Source organism: Poecilia reticulata, chromosome 5 (genome assembly GCF_904066995.2).
Source record: "Poecilia reticulata chromosome 5, P_reticulata-male-v2, whole genome shotgun sequence".
Classification (NCBI taxonomy): Eukaryota; Metazoa; Chordata; class Actinopteri; order Cyprinodontiformes; family Poeciliidae; genus Poecilia; species Poecilia reticulata.
The window spans coordinates 13,945,907-13,967,415 of NC_088834.1; the positions used below are offsets into that span (position 1 = coordinate 13,945,907).

Genomic DNA, 21,509 nt, shown 5'->3' on the forward strand with positions numbered 1-21,509 from the left:
GGCTAATCTATATTCATGATAGAAGTTACATCTCTTTTGTTGGTTAATACACTGTGCAGAAAGGCAGTATATTAACATTAGCACAAATATTAGCATTTCACTGCTCCCCATTAGCATTAGCCTTTTCCCTAAAAATAGCTTTTATCTATTTTTCTTATTTATTAGTCACACTTAGTATACTGAATGGAGGAAGAAAATGTAAAACAACATGCTAGTGACAGTATTTAGGCTAATGTTAGCAATTTGGCTCATTTTAACTTGTAAACTAATTTTAACATACAGAATGGAGTAAGTCCATGTTACTGAACATGTTTGTGACTCTCCGCATGCTATTGAGAACATTGCAGCTTACTTTAGCATTGATGCTAATTTGTAGCATCAGACGGGCACACTTTGGCAGGCCCCATTTAAATTTCTTCAGAAATGTTTTAGTTGTCTTTATTGTCATAATCTCCTTTTTCAGGGAGAACCACCCCCATCTCCCTCTCTCTTTCCTTCCCCTGAACAGGAATGATGCAAAAAGCACTTTGCAAAAACATGCAAAAAAAATAAATAAATAAAATAAAATAAATGGATCTTGGTATTTGGGTATTTATCTAACAAACATTATTTTATCACAACACACAAACTGTAACTGGATCTTATAATAATAATTTTACTTATTGCTTCAGTAAAACATTTATAGTAGCATCTGTTCATGTTTCCTGACTCCTCTTTAGTATTTCTGAGGCTATTTTGTTTTCCTGATTTTATTTATTTCTCTGTAAAGCACTTTGAAAAGACAACTGGTGAAAAGCTCAATAAACATAAATATTGCCTCATTTGTACCACTTGGGTTTGGCTGCAAAATGGAGGAAGCAGAATAAAGTTACCGTATTTTCCGCACTATAAGGCGCACCTAAAAACCTTCAATTTCCTCAAAAGCAGACAGTGCGCCTTATAATCCAGTGCGCCTTATATATGGACCAATATTGAGCGACAACAGGTCTAGCAACTACGGTAAGCAGCTGCGCGACTTAATTTTCCCCCGTAGAAGAAGAAGTGCGCGGTGCATGCTGGGATAGTTGTCAGAACGCTGGTTTGTTAATAAAGTTTGATAATACATTTAAAGCCAGGGGGCAGAGGAGCGAGGGAAGAGAGAGAGAGACTGCGGCGACAGCGTGTCGGTTGATCTGTGTTACCCAGAAAGCAGTTGGGCACAATATCGCAACACCAACACCGTGAGTAAAACAATGACTGGGGCAGACTACTATATAAACTACTCGAATACCACTTCTTTACAAATGTGGATGTGTAATAATAGAGTACGTAACAAATTGGCAACCCAAACTTAGGCATCTATTCTATGCGCCTTATAATGTGGTGCACCTTATATATGAAAAACGTTTTAAAATAGGCCATTCATTGAAGGTGCGCCTTATAATCCGGTGCGCCTTATAGTGCGGAAAATACGGTAGACTTCTTTTTTGTTGCTTCACCACAACTAACAAATTAATGAGTCCTCAGGCATGCATGGCAGGACAAACCTGTCATTTTCAGCATGCAGGACTGTGAGTTATGGACAAATGTCCAACCCCAGTGACATAAACACAGTCATCAAGTTCTCCTTCAGTTTAGTCATTTACTCAAAACTCCAGGCTGTAAAATCACACGGTGGTGAAACCTAAAGACTACTTCAAACCCTCAAACGAATGAGTGACGTCAGAGTCATTAACACCCGTGAGACACACACCAGTACTGACAGGTAGACCTGACAATGACAGGAGGTCATGGATAGTCATAAAATTATAATTCATTGCTCTAATGATGCAAAATTTAATAATGCGATCATGTCTGAACTCTTCGTGCTACAGCTGGGTAAACTAAGCAGGCTATCAAATTAATTCAGCTGCTGATGCTACAGACAGCATCCATTAGCACTTTTGAACAAACCCAACTCCCCCCTTCCAGAAGACCCATCAGGAACTATTTCTGCAGTAGCTTCACGTATTTATAAGTTTCAGACTCCAATGTGTCTATTACAGCTCTTAGAGAGAGCAGATCAAAGATGGAGGGGATGATGAATTCAGTAGGGCAGACACTACTTCCCTGCAGGTTGCAGTGATACATCAGAGAAGGATCACACCATGTTCCAGTTTCCACCACATCAATGTTTCTTCAGACAAAAAAAAAGGCTGCTGTGAAACAGATGCGTGCTGGAAACCACATGATCCTACGTTTGTTTTACCGGTGCAGCTTCCCGGTGTTATTGACTGAGCAAGAATTGCCAGGAGGGTGTGAGAAACAGACCTGCTTCCCAGAGGCATCGTAGCCTTAAAATAATCTTTGCTCACCAAGTTGCACTGGGGTAGGTCTAAGTCAGGGAGTAAATGTTATTTTACCGTGAAAATAAGTGGAGCATGCAGCTAAGCTTGGAAAGGAGTGGGGGTTTGAAGCAAGGCTACACACCGGTGAAATTGGTCAGGGAAAGCATATTGTGAGCTTTAAAGTCTGAATTAGATACAGAACTGCAAGATGGTGTGGATAAAACAGTGTTTGTTGAAGCCAAAGAGCAACAGCTTGTTGCTCTTTGGCTTGTTACTTAAGAGCAACAGCTTCACGAAAGGGTTTACTAATTATAATTAGAACTGCTTGCTTTCAGCCCGGCTGTTAACAATGGAGCGTTTGCTAAAAAATGAAATAATTTAAATTTTTGACAAATATTGGACTTTAATCGGTGCCTTGTGTTTGTGTGTCTTACCGTTCTGGCAGGGTCACTGTAGTCTATCTTGAGGCTGGCCATGGCTTTAACAATGGCCATAATCGACTGGATGGTGTTACTGTAAACAACGGCTCTGTACTGCTTACACTCATCTTCTGAGTAGCCGTCTTCGTGGATGATCCTAAAATATCAGGAAAAAAAAACATGAAGCATTTTTATCTGTGGAAAATAATAGAGAAATTCAAAAGTCCACAATGTAAACACACTGCGGTTGCTTTTCTAAATCGAGGCCTCACACCGTCTTTGCTGCTCTGCAGAAATAGTCTTCTGACTATGTTGGCACAAATACATCTGGCAGAAATAAGGATTCACACACATTTTCATTTACATTTTCAAAATGAAATGATCTGGTCAGATTTTAAATATGTAGCTTCCAAGGAAGGAAAAAAGAAAGGAAGAAAAGAATAAAGGATGAAAAGATGGAAGGAAGGATGGACAGATAAAAAATGTTCATCTTGTCAAACAATGTTTATCTTGCCTCCACACACAGTGAGGATTAGATTAAACAAGATAGGACATTCTCAACTTCTCACTTTTAGAGAGCTGCACCAGAGAGTGGAGTCTTGGAGTCACAAAGTCTCCATGACAATCATCTACGTTATGGTTTTATCACACATCTTTGTCAGAGGCAGAGGGGGCAGAAATTGTAAGGGGTTCTGCATTTAAAGCCAAAATGAATTTCACACAAAGCAGGTGTGGCTGTACCATGTATATCAGCGTCTAATTGAACATGACTTTAACAAACCTGTGGCACACACTCCGATACGTCTAGAAGAGTTCAATTGCTGTGGCTGGTCAAACAGCCAATGATTTAGTGCATCCACAATTTTAGTATCGATTCTAACAACATAAAATGGAAATGAGTGTAGTAAAAGGTGGGTAACCATCCATGCAAGCAGTCAATAATGTGTCACAGCAGTATCACATTAAAAAGGCCAACGATGCACACTAGTACTCTGCTTGAGGGTCAATAAAGACTCAGCAACCGACCTCACAGGTATACGATTACACTGTTGGGGAGAAAAAGAGTAAAACAGGTGCTGGAAGAACATGAGAGTACAGAGAGAGAGCTCTCACCTCACCAGCAAATTTCATTTCTGAGGTGACAAGCAAAATAAAGTATCTAAAGCAGATGCACAGTACAGTTATACAGTTATAGATTGAATACAATGACAGCAGTAAAACTCATGTTTTCAGCTCTGCAATCAAAAGGTATTCTGCACGCTTTGTAACATTTCTCATCAAGTTAATTACGCTTCCCACGTCAAACTGTGAAACGTATTGCGTTTCACATTTTGCGTTCTAATTAGTATTTGGTTAAAGTATAGACACAAACCTTAACTCTAAATTTATGGAAGATATGTGTGGAGCAATCTGATTATACAAAGTGGAGACAGCAAATAATGTGAGGGAGGGAGGAATAGATAGTGAATGGATGGATGTGCTGATGAATAAACAAACAGATGATGGTGGGATGAGGAAGAAAGTCGGAAAATATTGTCCTTATTGCTCAAGCAGACCAAGAAAAAACATTGAGATAAAACTGCAGAGTGTAGAAACCAAGTCTTAGGTTGACGTAGAAGAAGACGTGCAGCAGTTTGGTAAACACATAAGCTGAACTGCATCATCTCTGCAGCATTCAGCTGATGCAGTACGCTGAGTCCATCCCTTGCAGCATTGTAATTGTAAGCAAAGAATAAGGGAAGTGTTTGCCTTTCCACACGCACATAGACATTTCCCATCAGATACATCAGACTGCACAACAAAGTGCTGAAAAAGCAATCTCAGATAATATTCTGTTGATTCTAAAGGGAAGCTGCTTGATGGAATAAACTGAAGTGATTAATGATGACCAGAGGTAAGTTATAATGGGATCTCATTTGTTTTAAGATGTCAGGTCTGTGGTTTTTCTAGCTTCCTACAGGCTATTTCTGTGTGTAACAGATGGATGTCATGTGTGTCTCACATGGTGATTTATCCGCGTGTCTGAATGTATTAATTAAATTATTTCAAAAACAATGGACTGTTTCCACTTGGAGTTCATAATAAGTGGATTCGATGCCTGGTTAGCCCTGAGGAATGTGAGTCATTTAGTTTCCTCAGCTGTGTGTGTGTGTGTGTGTGTGTGCATGCGTGCGTGTGCGTGTGTGTTTACTGAATCCTTCACAGAAATAAATGCTTCTCTGATTATAGCCTTATCTAACAAACATACATTCTTAAAAATAAGTACTTAGAATATTCCTGGGAATCATATTGGAGGAATCCAAACATATCGTATCTAACAATGACATAGAACTGTAAACTATTGCTGTTCTGGTTTAAAACATTTCCAATCAGAGAAGTAACTGAAAAAAGAGAAATGGAATAGTAAAATAGTTTAATAATCATTGAAGTGGTTTGTGTTGCTGTACAGGATTCATGTCAGGTAAAAAACAATGGAAGTGAGCAAAAGCAAGAAGTGAAATAAAAACAGTATTCTTAACTTACTTCATTTGCTTTACAATGGTGCTCTTTCCAGACTCCCCAGCACCTGTTGAGACATTAAAATATTAATAGTTACAAATAAATCTAAGGCCAGTGTTGTTTTTGCAAAATAATTAGAACAAAGTTCAGATGCAGCAGTGACTGTTCTGCTCTGAAGACATGAGTGACCCAGTGATGACCTGGCTCTTTTGTCCTTTGGGTTGTTTACATTTATTTATGTTCCCATATGTGCGGACGTGAGCCACGGACACAAATGATCTTCCCCCATTAGTTCCAGTGTTTGTTTTTTTTAAAAAGAAGAGTGTAGTCAACAGATAAACCATTACACAAGCCAACTTAAAAATAATTACAAAAACTTAACTTTTAAATTTTACTAAATCTGTAAATCTGTTCAGCAGCTTCATAATTTATTTTCTTGTTTTCTTATTTTATTCTGCACCTCAGTGAAATATTGACATGTTGTATCTCATGTTTTAGTTTTAACAAGCTAAAAGCTGATAAAACCGTTTTTAGTGGGAAAAAAAAAATTCAAATTAAGCTAACTATCGTTGCAATGCATAACTAATAAATAGTCTTTAAACAGATTGAATTATTTGTTGCGTCTTATGATTTTTTTGATTCCTTTTCTGTCTGACTTTCAGAGTTGAGTATGACTTCAGTTACCATGAAATAGGCAATGATACGCTTTGTCTTTTTGTTTCGTTTATACGTAAAAAATTCTTTATAAACAAATCAAGCGTAACAAAATTATTCAATGAATAAATAGCGTTAAAAAATTGAGGGTGGCAGTTCTTCAACACTTTTCAAGCACTGTCAGAATCAGTAATACCGTCTCATTGCACCTCTAGAAAAGGCCTGCCCAAGGCATAATCAACCAATAATCAATGTTCATCAAATTCACACCTAAACAGTTGTTTTGTTCGTCCGTATTATATTTTAATACACATTATAAAAGTTAACTTTTCAAAACATTCTTTATCAATAATGTATTAAAGCTAATACTTTAAACCTGGCAGATTAACTTAATGAATTATGAAGAGCAGCTTTTCTGAAATCAACTTGCTCTTCATAATTTAATATTTCAAACATCAAATCTCCAACTTCTTTTTTTTTTTTTAAATCAGAAAACTTGTTTAAATTTCCAGTTTTTCCCAGGTCTGTACTTCTGTCATAAATAGTCAAAGACTGCCTTTGGTGAAGATAAAGAAAAGAAAGGACTGTAAATGCACAATCTGGCTTGAAAGCCGAAGTTTAAAAAACTGTCCCGCGTAAAGAGAAAGTGGAGTATTACTCTCTCTGCAGAGACACACACACACACACAGTGAAGGTCACCTTCCTGGCACAAAAATAAAACGCTTCCATTAATATTTGAAGCCTAGCAGGAGGTGAACGCTTGTAAAAAGGAAGAAAGAGATGAGGCTTCTAATCTTTCTCCCAGGGTGGTTTATGAGGATAAGACACTGTTCTACTGCTTCAGGGGGAAATTTTCTGAACCTCTATCAGATTTTACAGGTGAAAGTCAGCTTGTTGCAAATTGAAGGAATAAACGGTGCAGACTAAACATTATTGTTGTCATACATCTTTGGGCTGAAAGTCAATTATGAAACAATACCGAAAATAAGTCAACATTATTTGGCTTTCTTAGCGTTCAAAAAGGAAAAGAAAGAACTGCCAAAATGTATTTTGTTGCGTTCCAAGGTATTAATACTGTGTTTGAGATTTGAGATCAAGATTATAACTATTGTGAAAGGGAAGCTGCTGGTGTCATTATGTGAAAGCCGGACAGACATATACAGATTTCATCCAGATTAACCAAAGGTATCAGAAAATGACAGCTCCCTGCATTTTCTTTAGTACACAGCAAGTCTAAGTGCTACACAAACACTGTGACAGAATAGAAACAATTTATGGAGCCTGTGACCTCACCCCAACCCTTCAGCCATCCATCAGCGGCTGCCTCCTGCTCCACAAATATCAGCCACTGACTTCTGCTGCCTCTTTCAGAGTAAAAATGTCTGAGCTACAAAATCAAAGCATCTTAAACAATCCTTCTAATACTGAAACATTGTAATTCTGACTTTTTTGTAGCAATGACCTCACAGAAAAAAGACATTTTGAGCAGTGCTAAACATTTTTTTTAAATATGATCAATTATTTTACTGTGAGATGAACAAAAACTGGAAGATCAATTTTTACTAACAGCCCTGTAGAATTGGATTTTTGGGGAACCAGTCTCTTTGCCGATGATTTGGCCAGTTTAATATGCTAGAAATGTGCTATGGTTGCATATGGGATCATTGTAATTTCACATTAAGGATGCAGTGAAAAAGGAAGATGGAAATAATTGTTATCTATGTACATGATAGCGTTAGAACTGCAGCACAGATAGCTGCTACTGGAAGTTAAAACAGAAGCAGTTTTTAAAAGAAGAAAGAAACGCATCTAAAAATTTATTTTGATCCTTTTGTTGTTTTGTTACTATGTGGTAAACATTTAGGGAAATAATTTATCATGGTCAATGTGTTCTGTATGTCAGTGTTCATGCCATTTAGGATGTGTCTTTATTGCTATTGGTTAACATCCACCATGAGAAAATGTCTGCCTGCCAAGAGTCACATCCTGCCAGGGTCTTTATAAAGCTAAACCAATGGACATTTGCTAAATAAAAGCTAAATGTTAATATCCGTAGTCAAAAACACCACTGCTGAATTTGTGTGTAGCTCTCCAGGGAAAGGTTTATTTTCTGCATGTCTGATTAGAACAGGAATAAGGGGACAAGACAAGTCTGCATGTCTTTGGCCAAGAAAAGGGTTGTTTTTTCAAATAGGCCATATTAAACATGTAATATTTAATCTACCTATAATTGGCCAACATTATTGACAGTTACACAACAATTGCTAACCATTGCAACTGAAGGTATTATGGGATCACCAGTAAATTCTAAACTATTTGTATTCCTCTTAACACCTAACATATTACAAGCAGTCTTAAAGGTGATCATTTGTGTTGGCTGTTTCTTTATTAAAGCAAAAACAAACAGTGTCAACATTAATTGATCACAGTGGGGCATAACAAACAACTCTCATCTTCATATGAGATAGGGACACCAACAGTCAACAAAGCTTCATTATGAGGGGACATAAAAATGTTGAAGTATATTCTACCACTGAGGGATATAATTATGGTTCTATAAGACCGTAAAATGATTGCTGATGTAATTGATATTAAGACGTATTCACATAGAGCTAAATAAAATCCACAAATATCTGTTTTGCATAGAACATTAAGTGAGTTTGATTAGAAACGCCACATGGAGTCTGGGGTTTGGTACGCAGTGGGGGCAAAACAGTTACACAGACATCTATTTGCAGACCTTAAAACTTTGACTTTTTATTGTTGGCACAGCAAACTCTGGATTGTTTTGTGATGGGGATAAGACAACACCACTTCCATTTCCTGCTTCATTAACCACAACTATCTGTAGGAGTACCCGTGTTGTTTTCCAGTGAGTGTCAAAAAAAGAGGATCAGTGATAAGAAAATCCAACTTGGTGGAGAAAAGAAAAACCATAATTCGCATTTCCTTCTCTCGCTAGCCATGATGGGTGCTTGGCAGCTCTCTCAGTTACGCACTTCTGATGACACAGAGTCTGCTCAATAAGAGGATGACATGTCCTGATATCGAGCAAATACATTTCCACCCATCCTTTCAGAGTACATACCAATGAGAGCTAGCTTAACAGGAACAAACAAACAAAAAGGATATTTGTCTTTTTGGTTGCCAAAACCTCTCTGGTTTTATATAGTAATTATATAATTGTTAAACGCACGTGGACAATTTTTTTTAAAGGATGGTATGTATTTTCCTGGCACATAGTGCCATTTATAGCACCAGGGTAGTGTGCTATAAATGGCACCTTTATAACTACCTTCAGTTGTTATAAAAATGTTGTATTTATCAAACATTTGACACCTTGATAATGGGCTTCTGTCTCTTTAAGAAGCTCCTACTCTTTCGGCTACTCCACCTTCAGGACGTCATCACAATATATCTACTCAAAATGTCATTGACAACCGTTAGAAGGAGTTTATCCAATAAGCTCAGCAGACACACAGTTTCACCAGGTGTTTGCCAATTGCTGCTGCCACTAGTCTAGTGGAGCAGTATGCAGGAGGCACAGGAGAGGGGTGCAGTTTCAAGCAGAGGCTTTGTGGAAATACGCAGAGCTTTGTATGAGCAGGTGTTTTAAGCATCCCTCGAAGGCTGCCACAGAAGATTCAAGGATTTCTCAGTCATGAATGAGAAAATCAAAGTATGGTTTTGATGGTGAAATAAAGCTAAAAAAAAAAAGTATATCTTACCTAATACCTCCCCGTTTAACACTACAATACCCTCACACCTGGACCTGCAATCATTCGATGTCTGATGAACATGGAGTCTAACTGCTCACTCACTGCATGCCCACAGGGAGGGGTTTATATTGGGCCAGATGTCTGCTTCTTCGTGTTCAAATCACAATCTGTCGGGGGTGGATGTGGATCTGAACTGACATAGGTTGGACGGTGAAACCTGGTGTTCAAATCTAACAGTTTGAGCGTTATTAATTAGCACGCAGCGGCATGCAATGCACATCCTCCGTTTGGTCACTGTGACTAAGCAAAGGTGGGCAATAACACCATGAGAGAAATGTCACCGTCCTTTCATCATTAGCTAAAGCATCACATGCTGACTTTTCTTTTGATACAGAGTTCAGTACTGGAGGTGTGATGTTATGCAAGTGAGACTCATGTTTCAGACATTATCCTGAGTCTGTAAGTTACTAATTACCATGGTGATGAAAAAAATGATTCACAATGGAAATCATATATTAAATGTAAAAACAAGAAAAAAATATGCTTCCTTTCAGGATTCATATCAAGCATCTGGGGATTAAATATACATAAAGTCTTTAATGGTTGAATCATGTCAGGTTACAAAACATGGGTGAAAAAGGTCTCTACATTTTGGTTTCGCTTACAAGAAAGACAAATTTGGTTGTTTATAGATATTTCCGTCCATGAAAAGGTGAACAGTAATAGTGTGAAAACTAAAGGAGCCCAATTCATCACTCTGCCAAGCTATGGGTATTGTGCTTGTTAATCAGCCAACTGGAGCAAATAGCACATGGCTAATTGAGCAGCTAATACCAACTGGTTACACTGTCAGTATTATTCAAAAAGGAGCAGAACTGCATAAAAAAGGGGTTTATATTTAATGTAATTAGACCCTGGAAACAACTCAGAATTTCAGTAAGTCTGCATTATATTGTTACTGACAATATATTGTTACTAGTCAATGTATGATAATCAGAATAACCGAATAGCACTGGTGTTAGCTCTCTCTAAAGTAGGAGGCAACCGGACTTCTTGAAAATATTTCACCTCTCATCCAAAAAGCTTCTTCCATTTTGCAGCTGAGTTATGAGTAGCAAACAATACTTTTATTCAAGTGTAGAACTGGGGAAATACTTTGCATAAAAAGGTCCATGACAAATAAATTTCTATTTTAGCACCAGAAATAATATAATAAATGAAGAATGATTAATTTTACTAGAGCATTCACACAAAAAAATAATAAATTGGTGATCAGGATCAGGAACATCTTACTGTCCCTGATCAGTGATCAGATGGGATGTGTTGGATTGTTTCTGCAACAGTGGGAATAAATATCATTTTTCTGGCATTATGTCATGTTACACTTTACAGACTCATGTCAAGCTACAACTACTCTTAAAAACAAAGTTTTTAAGGCGTTTCCTGTAAGCTGTTCTGGAAAACTTAATTGTTCATAAATGTTAGTCTGACATAATTACAAAAAGACAAATAATTGTCTTTTTGAGCAAGGCCTAAATAATTGTCTTTTTGTACTGCTGGCATAAAAGAAGTCAGACTTTACGTCTGTTTGAATTTCCTCTCCCCCTTTTGAAAGCAGGAAAAGTACAACTGCTCATACAAACACACTGACCAAAACACACATTTAAGATGATCCACTGTGGCACACTTACAGCTTCCATTGACATCGAAATAAAAAGACTCATTAAGGAAACGCATATTAAATTCAAGTGGCTGCGTCTCAGGCTGAGAAGCCAGGACAGGGAGAGATAATGCCACGCTTTTTCTGGCTTCTGCATGCTGCTGGTGCTCAAGGGAAGAAGCACCAGTTCTTTAGGAAGGAAGTGGGAAACCTCCTGGCAAAGTGTCTCTTCGGATAAAAGTAAGAAATTGCATGACTGAATGTCACTGAAGGATAGCTAGGCCTACACGAAACCCAAAACGCCACCGGAGCAGGGGGTGGGGGGAATCCATTACGATCAGGTGACTTCCTGAGGTCTGCATTTGGTTCATGCGCTTTAATTACAAGTCTCAAGCAAGGACAGGCCACATTATAAATTGGCTGAGAATAGCAGTGTGCAATTGGGAGAAGATGCAAATCGTTTCGGTGCAGTTTGGAGGGCACAGATTCCCTTTGGAAAAGCTGAGCACTTCATATTAACTTTGTGTGGTGTGAATATGCAGGCCAACTAGAATCCTGCATATATTAAGAAACCCCCCCCCCCACTATAAATCCTATCCAGGAAAGACGCTGAAAACTGTGTGAAAAAGATGCAACGTCGATTCCAGCTTCCTCCGGTCAGGTTGGCGTCCCCTTGAGGCACTTAACCCTAAATTAGGGTTATCAGTATTTTAAATATGTGCAGGTTGTGAGTCTGAATGGGTGAATGTGTCTGTAGTGTCAGGCACCTTGAGTTCAATTCAGTTCAACTCAGTTTATTTGTATAGCGTCAATTCACAATAAATGTCATTACAAGACGCTACACAAAAAAAAGTCTTTGCAATTCAATCACACATTCATTCCAATTGATTATCAAACAGTGCATTAAGCTCAGTTCATTATTCAAATTAGTATAAAAAGCTTTTTACTTAAGGACACCCAGCAGATTGCATCAGGCAACTGACTAGCAGCGAGCATGTAGCGACAGCATGCAATCGCTTGCATTGACTTTACACCAATCCTTCATGCATGTGAAAGCAGTGGAGAAGAAAAAAAAACACCCGTTTAACAGGAATAAACCACCAACAGAACCTGGCTCCAGTTTCAGGTAAATTCAGTCCATTTACCTTTTTCTGCCTTGAAGCTATAAACTACAATTGATCATCTGTTTAGGAGAACAGGCAACATCACACTCTAAACATAAGCGAGCGATTGCTATAAAATGTGATTTTAATGCTATCAGACAAAATGATGAAGAAGTTCATCTGCCTCATGTTTTGTTAGCAATTAGCATGATTTGTGAGGTGTTTGAATTCCAGATCATATTAAAATCTGTGATTTCCAACATGTTGAAGATATTTTGAAATTGACCATGTTCCACCGCAAAGTTAGAATAGACCAAAGGTAGGACAGCACAACTTTGCAGCACACGGCCTTCCTGTCATCTTATTATGTCTCCTCCTTTTGAACTTTATTGCAACCTAAATGAACTGCAGATATGACTTAAGATGTAGTAGAAAACAATTTCCCTTTACAATCTTACTTTGCTTTAAAACATTTAATTAATAGTGAAGGTAGTTAACTTTGAGATGCTTCACTCAGTAACACCACACACACCAAAGTTCAGATGTCTGAGGGCATTAAAATGGTCGTAAACTGCATTTTAGAAGCAACATTCTGAACCTAATTAAAACACCTTCTCTAATCAAGTTGTGTATGTTTGTCAATTTTTCACACTTCTAGCACAGGTTTACAATTTGATTAGACATGTGCATGCAACAGAGGGCTGTGATTCTTATGTTTGCATGCCTACATTTCAGTAGATGTGCACGAGACACAATGCACATGCTGCCACACAAGAGCAAGGAAATTTGCCATTGCAGAAGTGAAAGTGCAGCATCAGCAACAATCCTCTGAAGCCAGACTATGATGTGTTTCTGTTGGCAGTTTAAAAAGGTCAGCAGTAATGTTTTGGTCCAAGTCTGAGCACACAACACCAGTTTCAGAGTAGACATTATTGCTTTAAGTTGTGTTAAGTTAAAACAGTTTAGTTTATTAGCTTTACAGTGATCCACACATTACATGATAACAGACAGTTTTTGGAAATTAGTTAAAAACAAGCCAATTCAAAAAAGTGCTGGAAGACAACATGACAGAACATGTAGCAGCTTTTGTGACAAATAAGTTTGGTTTGGTAATAAGGTGGTACGAGACAAAGCCTTGGAATAATCAGGGACGTTGAATAGAAATTACTTCTTTGTAAATGTTTCAATAGGGTTCACCAATGTGCAGCAAAACTATGAAACATGAAGGTAATCTGCAGAGCAGCTTATTTTAATTACAGGTTCAGTGTAGTTTGAAAACTCCAACTAAAACAACAAAAAGAGAAAAACTCATTAGCAAATAAACTACTTTTCCAGTTGAATACAGTCCCTTTAGGAACAGTGTTTCATATGTCTGTGTCTCACACACACACACACACACAACAACTCTTCAGTAGCATAGCCTTTGCAGAAACATTTTGCTTTGAACAGCATGTAAGCCCGTTACCACATTTCAGCATATGCCAGCGTCATAGGCCACCTATTGTCTGAGCAAATGCCACGGAAAGATGACTCACTATCCTGGCTGTGGCACGATTCCTCCTTCTCTAATCCCAGCTCACTGCCCGCAACTGTTGGTGTCACGACTGTTCCCATTCACTTGACTATTTCAACCATTTACAGAACAGCCTCCTCAGGGCATTGATGACACTGAATGGAAAACACAAAAAACACGTATGCTCTTACTATTTCAGGCCTTATTGAAAAGCAACGGTCGTAAATCGAGGAGCGCAGACGAGCCGTTGTGCCTTTTTATAGCCAAGCGATCATGCAAAATACAGTCTGAGTGTTAGTAGTGGCAAACGGCACGCATGTGAATGTACCTGTGAGTCCATATATGTTGTTCAAGGTTTCGAGGTTTAAAAACCTCCGGAATGTTCCTCTCACCTAGCAACCCCAGCTTAAGCCGTTACCTAGCAACCCAAGCGGAGCTCCAAAAGGTTTGGTCAGCTCGTTTTACCACTTTAGAGAAGCTGGTGCTACCTTGAATGTAGCACCAATATCCAGAGGAACATTTTCTTCCACAAGTTTTCTGGACTCAGTATCTAGTCAAAACTGTTTCAAGGTATCCCTTTACTATGACAAATGTATGCAAATTGATCGTTTACTTGTTATTTAAAACATAAAAATGCAACAATTGCCACTGCTCCACAAACCTTCTCACAATTTGATATTTTATACACTACTATTAAACACAAAAAGGGGTTTTCAACAGGTGGCAAAAGAAAACTTTCAAAAACAATCTAGTGTTATCTGAAAATATAACCACCTTTAATGCTAACTCATGGGTTGACTGATGTGTAACCATCCTTGGGCCTGACCACTGCACTGCCAGACCCAAGAAGTCCCTTAAATAGAACATGGAGTAGGCTGAAATATCTCAAAAAGCAGCAGATCATCTCCTGATCTAAAGAAAATCACTTGCATGTCAGAACATATTTCTAAGGCTGTCAGAATGCAACAAATCACAATAATAGTCCTTACAAAGGTGTAATTTTCATTAATGGTTGGCCAACTAAGATAACCCTGAGTTAGCATTATTTATTCATCCTTAATGACACAAAGAAAATCCAGAAAAAACATTTAAAGCACTGCAGACTTCATGAGAGAGAGAGAGAGAGAGAGAGAGAGAGAGAGAGAGAGAGAGAGAGAGAGAGAGAGAGAGAAAGGTCAGAGTTCCTGATTAAACAATAAGAAATACATTTTGTTGCCCATGGGAGAGATCCAAATAGAAAACCGTTGAGGAGGACCGCCTCACACGTGCAAAAAGTCCCATCTTAATGATCCCCAAGAGTTTTGGGAAAATATTAAACATTTTGGAGGGTTTGAATGTTGCAAAACTGTCATAGTGTGACTGTCTAGTCAAAAAACACCAGACTGAACTGAAAGAACTATCTAGGTATAAAAGCATAAATACTTTCTTTAGTCACAGGAATAAATCCGAAACAGTGTTCTTGTTGTTTTTTTAATTAATTTAGGACAGCTTCTTATAATTTCCTTCTATTGACCATTCACTTGCCTCTTACTAACTCTCTTCCTGCAGTCGTCCCTCCATTATAGCAGACCTAAGCTCAAGCCTCTCTCTCTGCTCCTCTTTCTTCCCGACTCCCCGCCGCCTCGGTTTCTGAAGAACAGAACTCTAATTGCCTTAACGTACAACAGCAAGCTGGATGCGGTGGTGCCTGTTTACAGAACCAAAATTGTGAGTCTTTCAGGTAGCCATGCAGCCACCTCCCACTCAGTAGCACCCAAAAACCATTTTCACATGCATGATGGATAATAATGGAGGAATTTTTACATTGCTGGATACAGTATGCTACTGCCTGGAGTGGGAAAGTAGGTCATCAGCCTTGCAGGGAGCAGTGAAGCTTCGCTGCCTCTCTGCAAGGTTGGATGCCTGCTGAACTGATGGCAACCTAAACCAATCACAGCGAGGCAAATGAAACAAGAAAACAATGTAGATTTAGAATGAGAAGCAAGGAGACCATGTTCAGCTGTATTCTCGTAAACAGAAATTAAAAACAGCACACTATTAGAGCAAGACATGCTTTATAAAAGGCAGCGGCTTAGACATTATACTATAACATTATCTAGAATGCAATTTATCATTGCTACGTGAAGCAGCGCTAAGTCCAGATGAGTTGCTTCATTATTGTCTGCTAATAACACAAGCAAGCACTTCTTTACATTTAATCCCTTTAGAAGTTAGAGCATCCTTCAGCACCATTGATCATCCAGTTTTAAATCAAAGCCCGTAAGCCGCATGTCTGTGTTCCCAGAACGCCTCTTGACTGTTTTAATACCTTTTTCCCGCTAAATCACGTCTTCCTCGCCACTGACAACACATCCTCCTCTTTAGCAAACACGACACGCACTCTGCAAAAAGGTGCTGCTGCTCTCCTAATGTGCTCTCTACCTGTCTCTCTTGTTGGGGTGCAAAACACAAGCAAAACGCTTGATTTATTTTCTGAACTTGTGATGCCGGAATGTACCAATCGTCAAGCGGATAATACAGCCAGCCTCAAGATTTAAATAGGCAAACCTCATGGAACTGCATCAATAATTTATTTATTTTTTTGTTAAGTCTGAAGAAAAAAAGAAAAAGATGCATTTTAGCTAATTTAAAAGTAGTGGGCCCATTCGTTGGTATATTTGCTAAAGCAAATATACCAACATCGTGTTGGACATGAGTCCAACACTATCGCTCTTTTCCTATTTGGTCTTCTGTGAAAACTGACTACTCCCTCAGACATACAGCGACATTTGCTTTCACATTTTTGTCATTAGACTGAGAATGGAGCAATGCAGCACAAAAAGCAATTTTCAAGGTGACATGGAGGACGTTAAAAGTCTCCACCAGAAACCGAAGATAGAATAATATTGTACAACATTCATTTTAAGTAAACATTTAGGCCTAATGCATCAAAAAGAAAGAAAAACAAAGATTTAAAAAATGTTCTAGATTTTACAGGTGACATCTTAGCAATTAATGCCTTGGAGGACAATGGTTCTTTGGTGCACAGAACAAATGAGATGAAAACAAGAAGCAAGCTTTGAAGCATAATTTGAAATAAAAAAAAAGGCAGAAATCCCCCTGAATTGCTTTAGGACACTGACCTAAGAGTTTCCTAATCTTTTTCTCAAATTTACTGATGCATTCCTGTGCCTATGTTACCTTTAGTAAATGCAGCAGCACAAAGTCAATCTCTAAAATGTGGGTCAAACTGGATCTGGATGAAAAAGCTCCCTATAAAACTCCTAAATAAACAAGAGATTTAAAAAAAGACATTAAAATAAAAGGATTTAGCCTGTTGATCTGTTTTCCAATAAAGCCATGCATTATGAAAGAACTGACATAGCCATGCAGATTAGATGGGTACAAAAATAGGAACAACTTTTTCTTTGATGTGTCTGTAATATCTCTGGTTGAACTTATGTCTTTCCTGGAGGGTAATTTTTGCATAGTTTTTTGGGGGGTTTTTCTGGATTAGTAGGACACTCCCAGCAGAGCTGATTCCAGATCTTCTAGGAAACGGGCTATTAGAAGTGTCATGTACCATTCGGAAAACTAATCAGATAAGTAATTGAGAAGGAAATCAATGTGTACTCAGCTTTCACAAAGACCCTCTTAATTACACTAATGAAGTGTAAGCATATCGATTGCTGGTTACAGCACTCAACGTGTGCAAGCTCTGTAAATAAATGGTCAAAATGATGTTATAATTAGCTTTTAGCAGATAATAAAAAAAACACTAAGGATTTCATTTGCCATGAGATTTCTGATAAATAGGAGCTTTCTGAATCTGTTAAAGCGACGGCCATCGGTCACTTCAATGTGTGCAACTCTTTTTTTTTTCAGCAACACTTGGGTGTGACAAAACAATTTGAGGTTTAACTCTAAATTGAGTGATCTATCAAGTGAGATCCGTCATCAAAGTTCTTGTGGTGATACATTTTCTAACAGTATTCTGTAGGATCTATAGAGAGGATCAGGCCTGACCTTTCCTCCAACCAAGGCTCGTCAAAGACTAGGGTCAGGAAAAGGGCAGGTGATGTCTCTGCAGACCCCAAACATCCTGTAAAGAGCCCGTTAAGACTTTTATCTTCAGGTTGGTGTAACAGAACACTGTTTTCAACAAGCAGTCATCACAGAGACGGGTTCTTTCCCCAGGCCGTCTCTCTGATGATCTCTTATTTCAGAGTGCTCAGATCAATACCATGCATACTTTCACAAACTCAACCTTGTCTTCCTCTTTGTAAATATATATATTTACAAGAAAGAAAAGTTATTTTTACTTAGCCTTTTCAGGTTGTTTATATGCTTAATGTCTTTATTGAAAGCCAAGTGGAACTGAGGGAAATTTTTTGTTTGTGGGCACAAACCTGGAGAACAAAAATGATTTTGATATTACAGAGTGTATGGACAGACAAGTAACAGCAGTGGTGCATGGGAGCTGCTAACATTTCTGAGTAATTGTGTTAATTTAATTACAGTAACGAGGATAGTTTGTATAAACTTGAGAGAAAAAAAACAAACATTTTATTAGGATGAACCATTATTTCTAATTTGTAGTTTCCTCAGAATGCAAAAACATTACTGCATATAAAAACTATACAGCTTGCTATGTAATTTAGCTAAACTAAGAAGTTTGCTTCTGATAAAAGACACGCATTTCTCAAATTAATAAAGTAAAGTCTTAATTATGGGGAAAACAATTATCTGCTTATATTTACATAAAATTTTAAATATATAACGGCAAGATGTATTTATACTTCTCAATTTGGAATGTTCTCATTTTTTGCAACAAAATCAATGAAATAGTTTCACTAAACAGTATTAATACAAATCTTTTCATATCATATTTTTACACTAGAAATTATTAGGGTGTTGTTTATTGTGTGTTCTTAGTTATTTTATTGAGCGCCGTTTTGTTGCTCTTACCTATTTTAGCTGTGGTCCAGTGCTGGTTCTGCTGAGGAGCTTAATAAATAGAGATGGATTGGAGTTAAAATTTCACTTATTCGGAAATTGCTCTCACATAATTCATGATGTGACAACTGAAGCGTCCCACATGTTGGCTCACTGAAAAGTCATTCTTCATGCATCAAACCACCACAGCTGGTGTTTACCTTGCAATAATTCTGCTTTCTCTCACACCTCTCTATGCTTCTGCCTATATTTTCTCCACACATACTTTCAAAATGATGAGGTGTCAGAAGTGCTGGGCATTGGCTGCAGCCTTTGAAGGACCATAAAACCATTCAGTAGTTTATTATATTGCTTCTCACTGGAGAGTAAATTTTTGAAAGTGCTGACTTATATAAGTCTACAAAATCTGCTACTGCAAAAGCAACACTGGGTGATTTAGCGGGGTGAATTTTAAAGACAGGTACCAGATGATGGCAGAAGCACTTTAAAAGACCAACAATGTGGTTTAAAAAGAAAATGTCCGTCATATTTTAAACCTACCACTTTGCCCAGACATAATATACTCTGCATATTCCTGCTGAGTGGGAAAAGATGACTTCAGATCTAATCATTTCAATCTGGCACCATAATACTTGTGCAACAGCAGCTGGTTCATTATAAATGCGTTGATTGCTGATAATGGAGAGAAATAATCAACTACCTGAAAATGATGTCCATATGTTGACCTCTAAAAACTAAACTTTTGTAAAAGCTCAAAGTGGCCACAAGGACATGAAACAAACTCTTTGAATTGACTCATGCAGATTTGTGAAAAGAATGGGACGTCTTATTAACTCTAACTAGTGTGTTTTTCTCTCATATTTTGGACACTACGATATATAATTTTAATCATAATGAAAAATTAAAGACATTTAAACAATAAAAAAATTAAGATTCTTTTTTTTGGTAAACTGTAAAAAATTTATTTTCTGAGGATAATTTCGTACATTGTGACATTTTTTCCCACTTAAACTGTCTAAAATTATTTTAGATTATTTGAACATGATGAGAACATCCTTAGTAGGTTTGCCCTGTTTAAACCTCAGACTTTAACTTGGTGTGTTCCTGCCTATTAAAGGATGTCCTATTTTTTCTCTGTTCGAAAATACATGTTTAAATCTTGTTAAAGAGAAAGGTTAGCATTAAAACAAAATTATATGTGCTTTATGGTGTTCACAGATAACCTTTGTGGAGATACTGTAGGAGAAAAGATGCAGCAGTAGTTTTTATTAGACATCCGGTGTTTGTGTTCAAAGACAAGTTCCCAAAGATTTTTGCCTGATCCCTCTCAATGATCGAAAACTAGACAAAAAAGTAAATATAAACTCCTGCAGAATGACAGAAATAAAATGATTGTCATTTTTGTAGATAATTTCAAAACAAGACAAAAACGAAGGTGAAAGGTTAAATCCAATCAGGTCTAATCTTAATAGCTGGAAAAAGTGGGCCAGGTTGGGAAAACTACAATGTATGCTAGAGGGCTGCTGACAGATGAAAAATGTCAATGTTAGAAATTCTGGAGCTTTCAGTCCTATAAATTAGGACTAAATCTAACTTATGATTAATATAAAATGTAAATAACCTTGATGAACAGAACCTTGAGAAGCTGCGTGAGGATGTCTTGTCACGGAACCCCAGTTAATCCTTGCTGCTTTTCGCAGATGAAGAGATACTTTTGGTTTCTTAAGGCTATGATCTTCAGCGAGCACTGAAGCATTAGGAAGCCGTGTGTGAGCAGCTGGCAGGAGAGTCAGCTCCTCTAAGTTGGAGGCAGTATTGTTGATTTGAAAAGGGTGAAATGTTCCCTCTGGTTTGGATGATTTCCTGCATTTAGCTGAGGAGATTCTGCATTTCAGTGTCTTATTAACGAGCCATTGCACAACCAACAGCGGCAAGAAATGAGCAGGAAGATGAGGGCTTTAAATCAAGTAGCGTGTTTAAGGGATAATGTAAAGCTACAATTTACTGCTCCATATACATTAAAATCACATATATATGAGATGCAGATTATTACTAAACACTGAACAAGATCCACAAATACAAGCATGTGACTTTAGCTTCCTCTATTTAGTAGTTAAGATTTGACAACATGGGGGGACTGTGAACCACTGATCCTTTCCATCAAAATAAATCAGCTGTCACTTCTATATGTGACTTCTGGCCTGGAAGTGGCTTATAAGCTCCCCAGGAAGCTTATAAGAGGTATGTTAGTGTTTCCCCTTCTAGACCTTCCAATCAATTGTCCCAACAACTGATAAGGAAAAGAAAATAATGACCAGCTCAATCACTTTTCTGCTACGTATTAAAGTCCTGCTTTTCCAAGACGTTAATCTGGTTTATATCCCAATTCACCATAAAATACGTCTTCCTTTCTTTAAGTACCTTGCCACACCTGTTTGTCAGTATTCTCACCGTTTCTCAGCTGATGGTCATCCTTTGCAGGCTTCCACATTATTTATGTACCTTCAGTCAGATTTTGTAACCGTCTTTTCATTGTTAATGTGCTTTATGTTTGTGTCTGTAGGTTTAAATTACACCGTCACTTCACCAAACTGTGGCTCCCCTCATTACACTCACCCCCTTCTTTAAAAAAATTTAAATCATTCATCTAGCATTGGCTCATCTTCCCATTTAACGTTGGAGCAACTACCTCAATGCTTGT

General features: G+C 37.8%; 1 protein-coding gene across 1 annotated transcript in view; it reads right to left on the reverse strand.

Annotated features, from left to right (window-relative positions):
- gnai2b (guanine nucleotide binding protein (G protein), alpha inhibiting activity polypeptide 2b) overlaps window positions 1-21,509 on the reverse strand; it is a 49,264-nt gene that overhangs the window by 17,598 nt on the left and 10,157 nt on the right. Inside the window, exons 2-3 of the mRNA XM_008408709.3 lie at window positions 5,249-5,291; window positions 2,741-2,882 (exon numbers count right to left, since the gene is read on the reverse strand). Of these exons, the coding sequence (XP_008406931.1) occupies window positions 2,741-2,882; window positions 5,249-5,291 (185 nt within the window). The remainder of the gene's footprint in view (window positions 1-2,740; window positions 2,883-5,248; window positions 5,292-21,509) is intronic.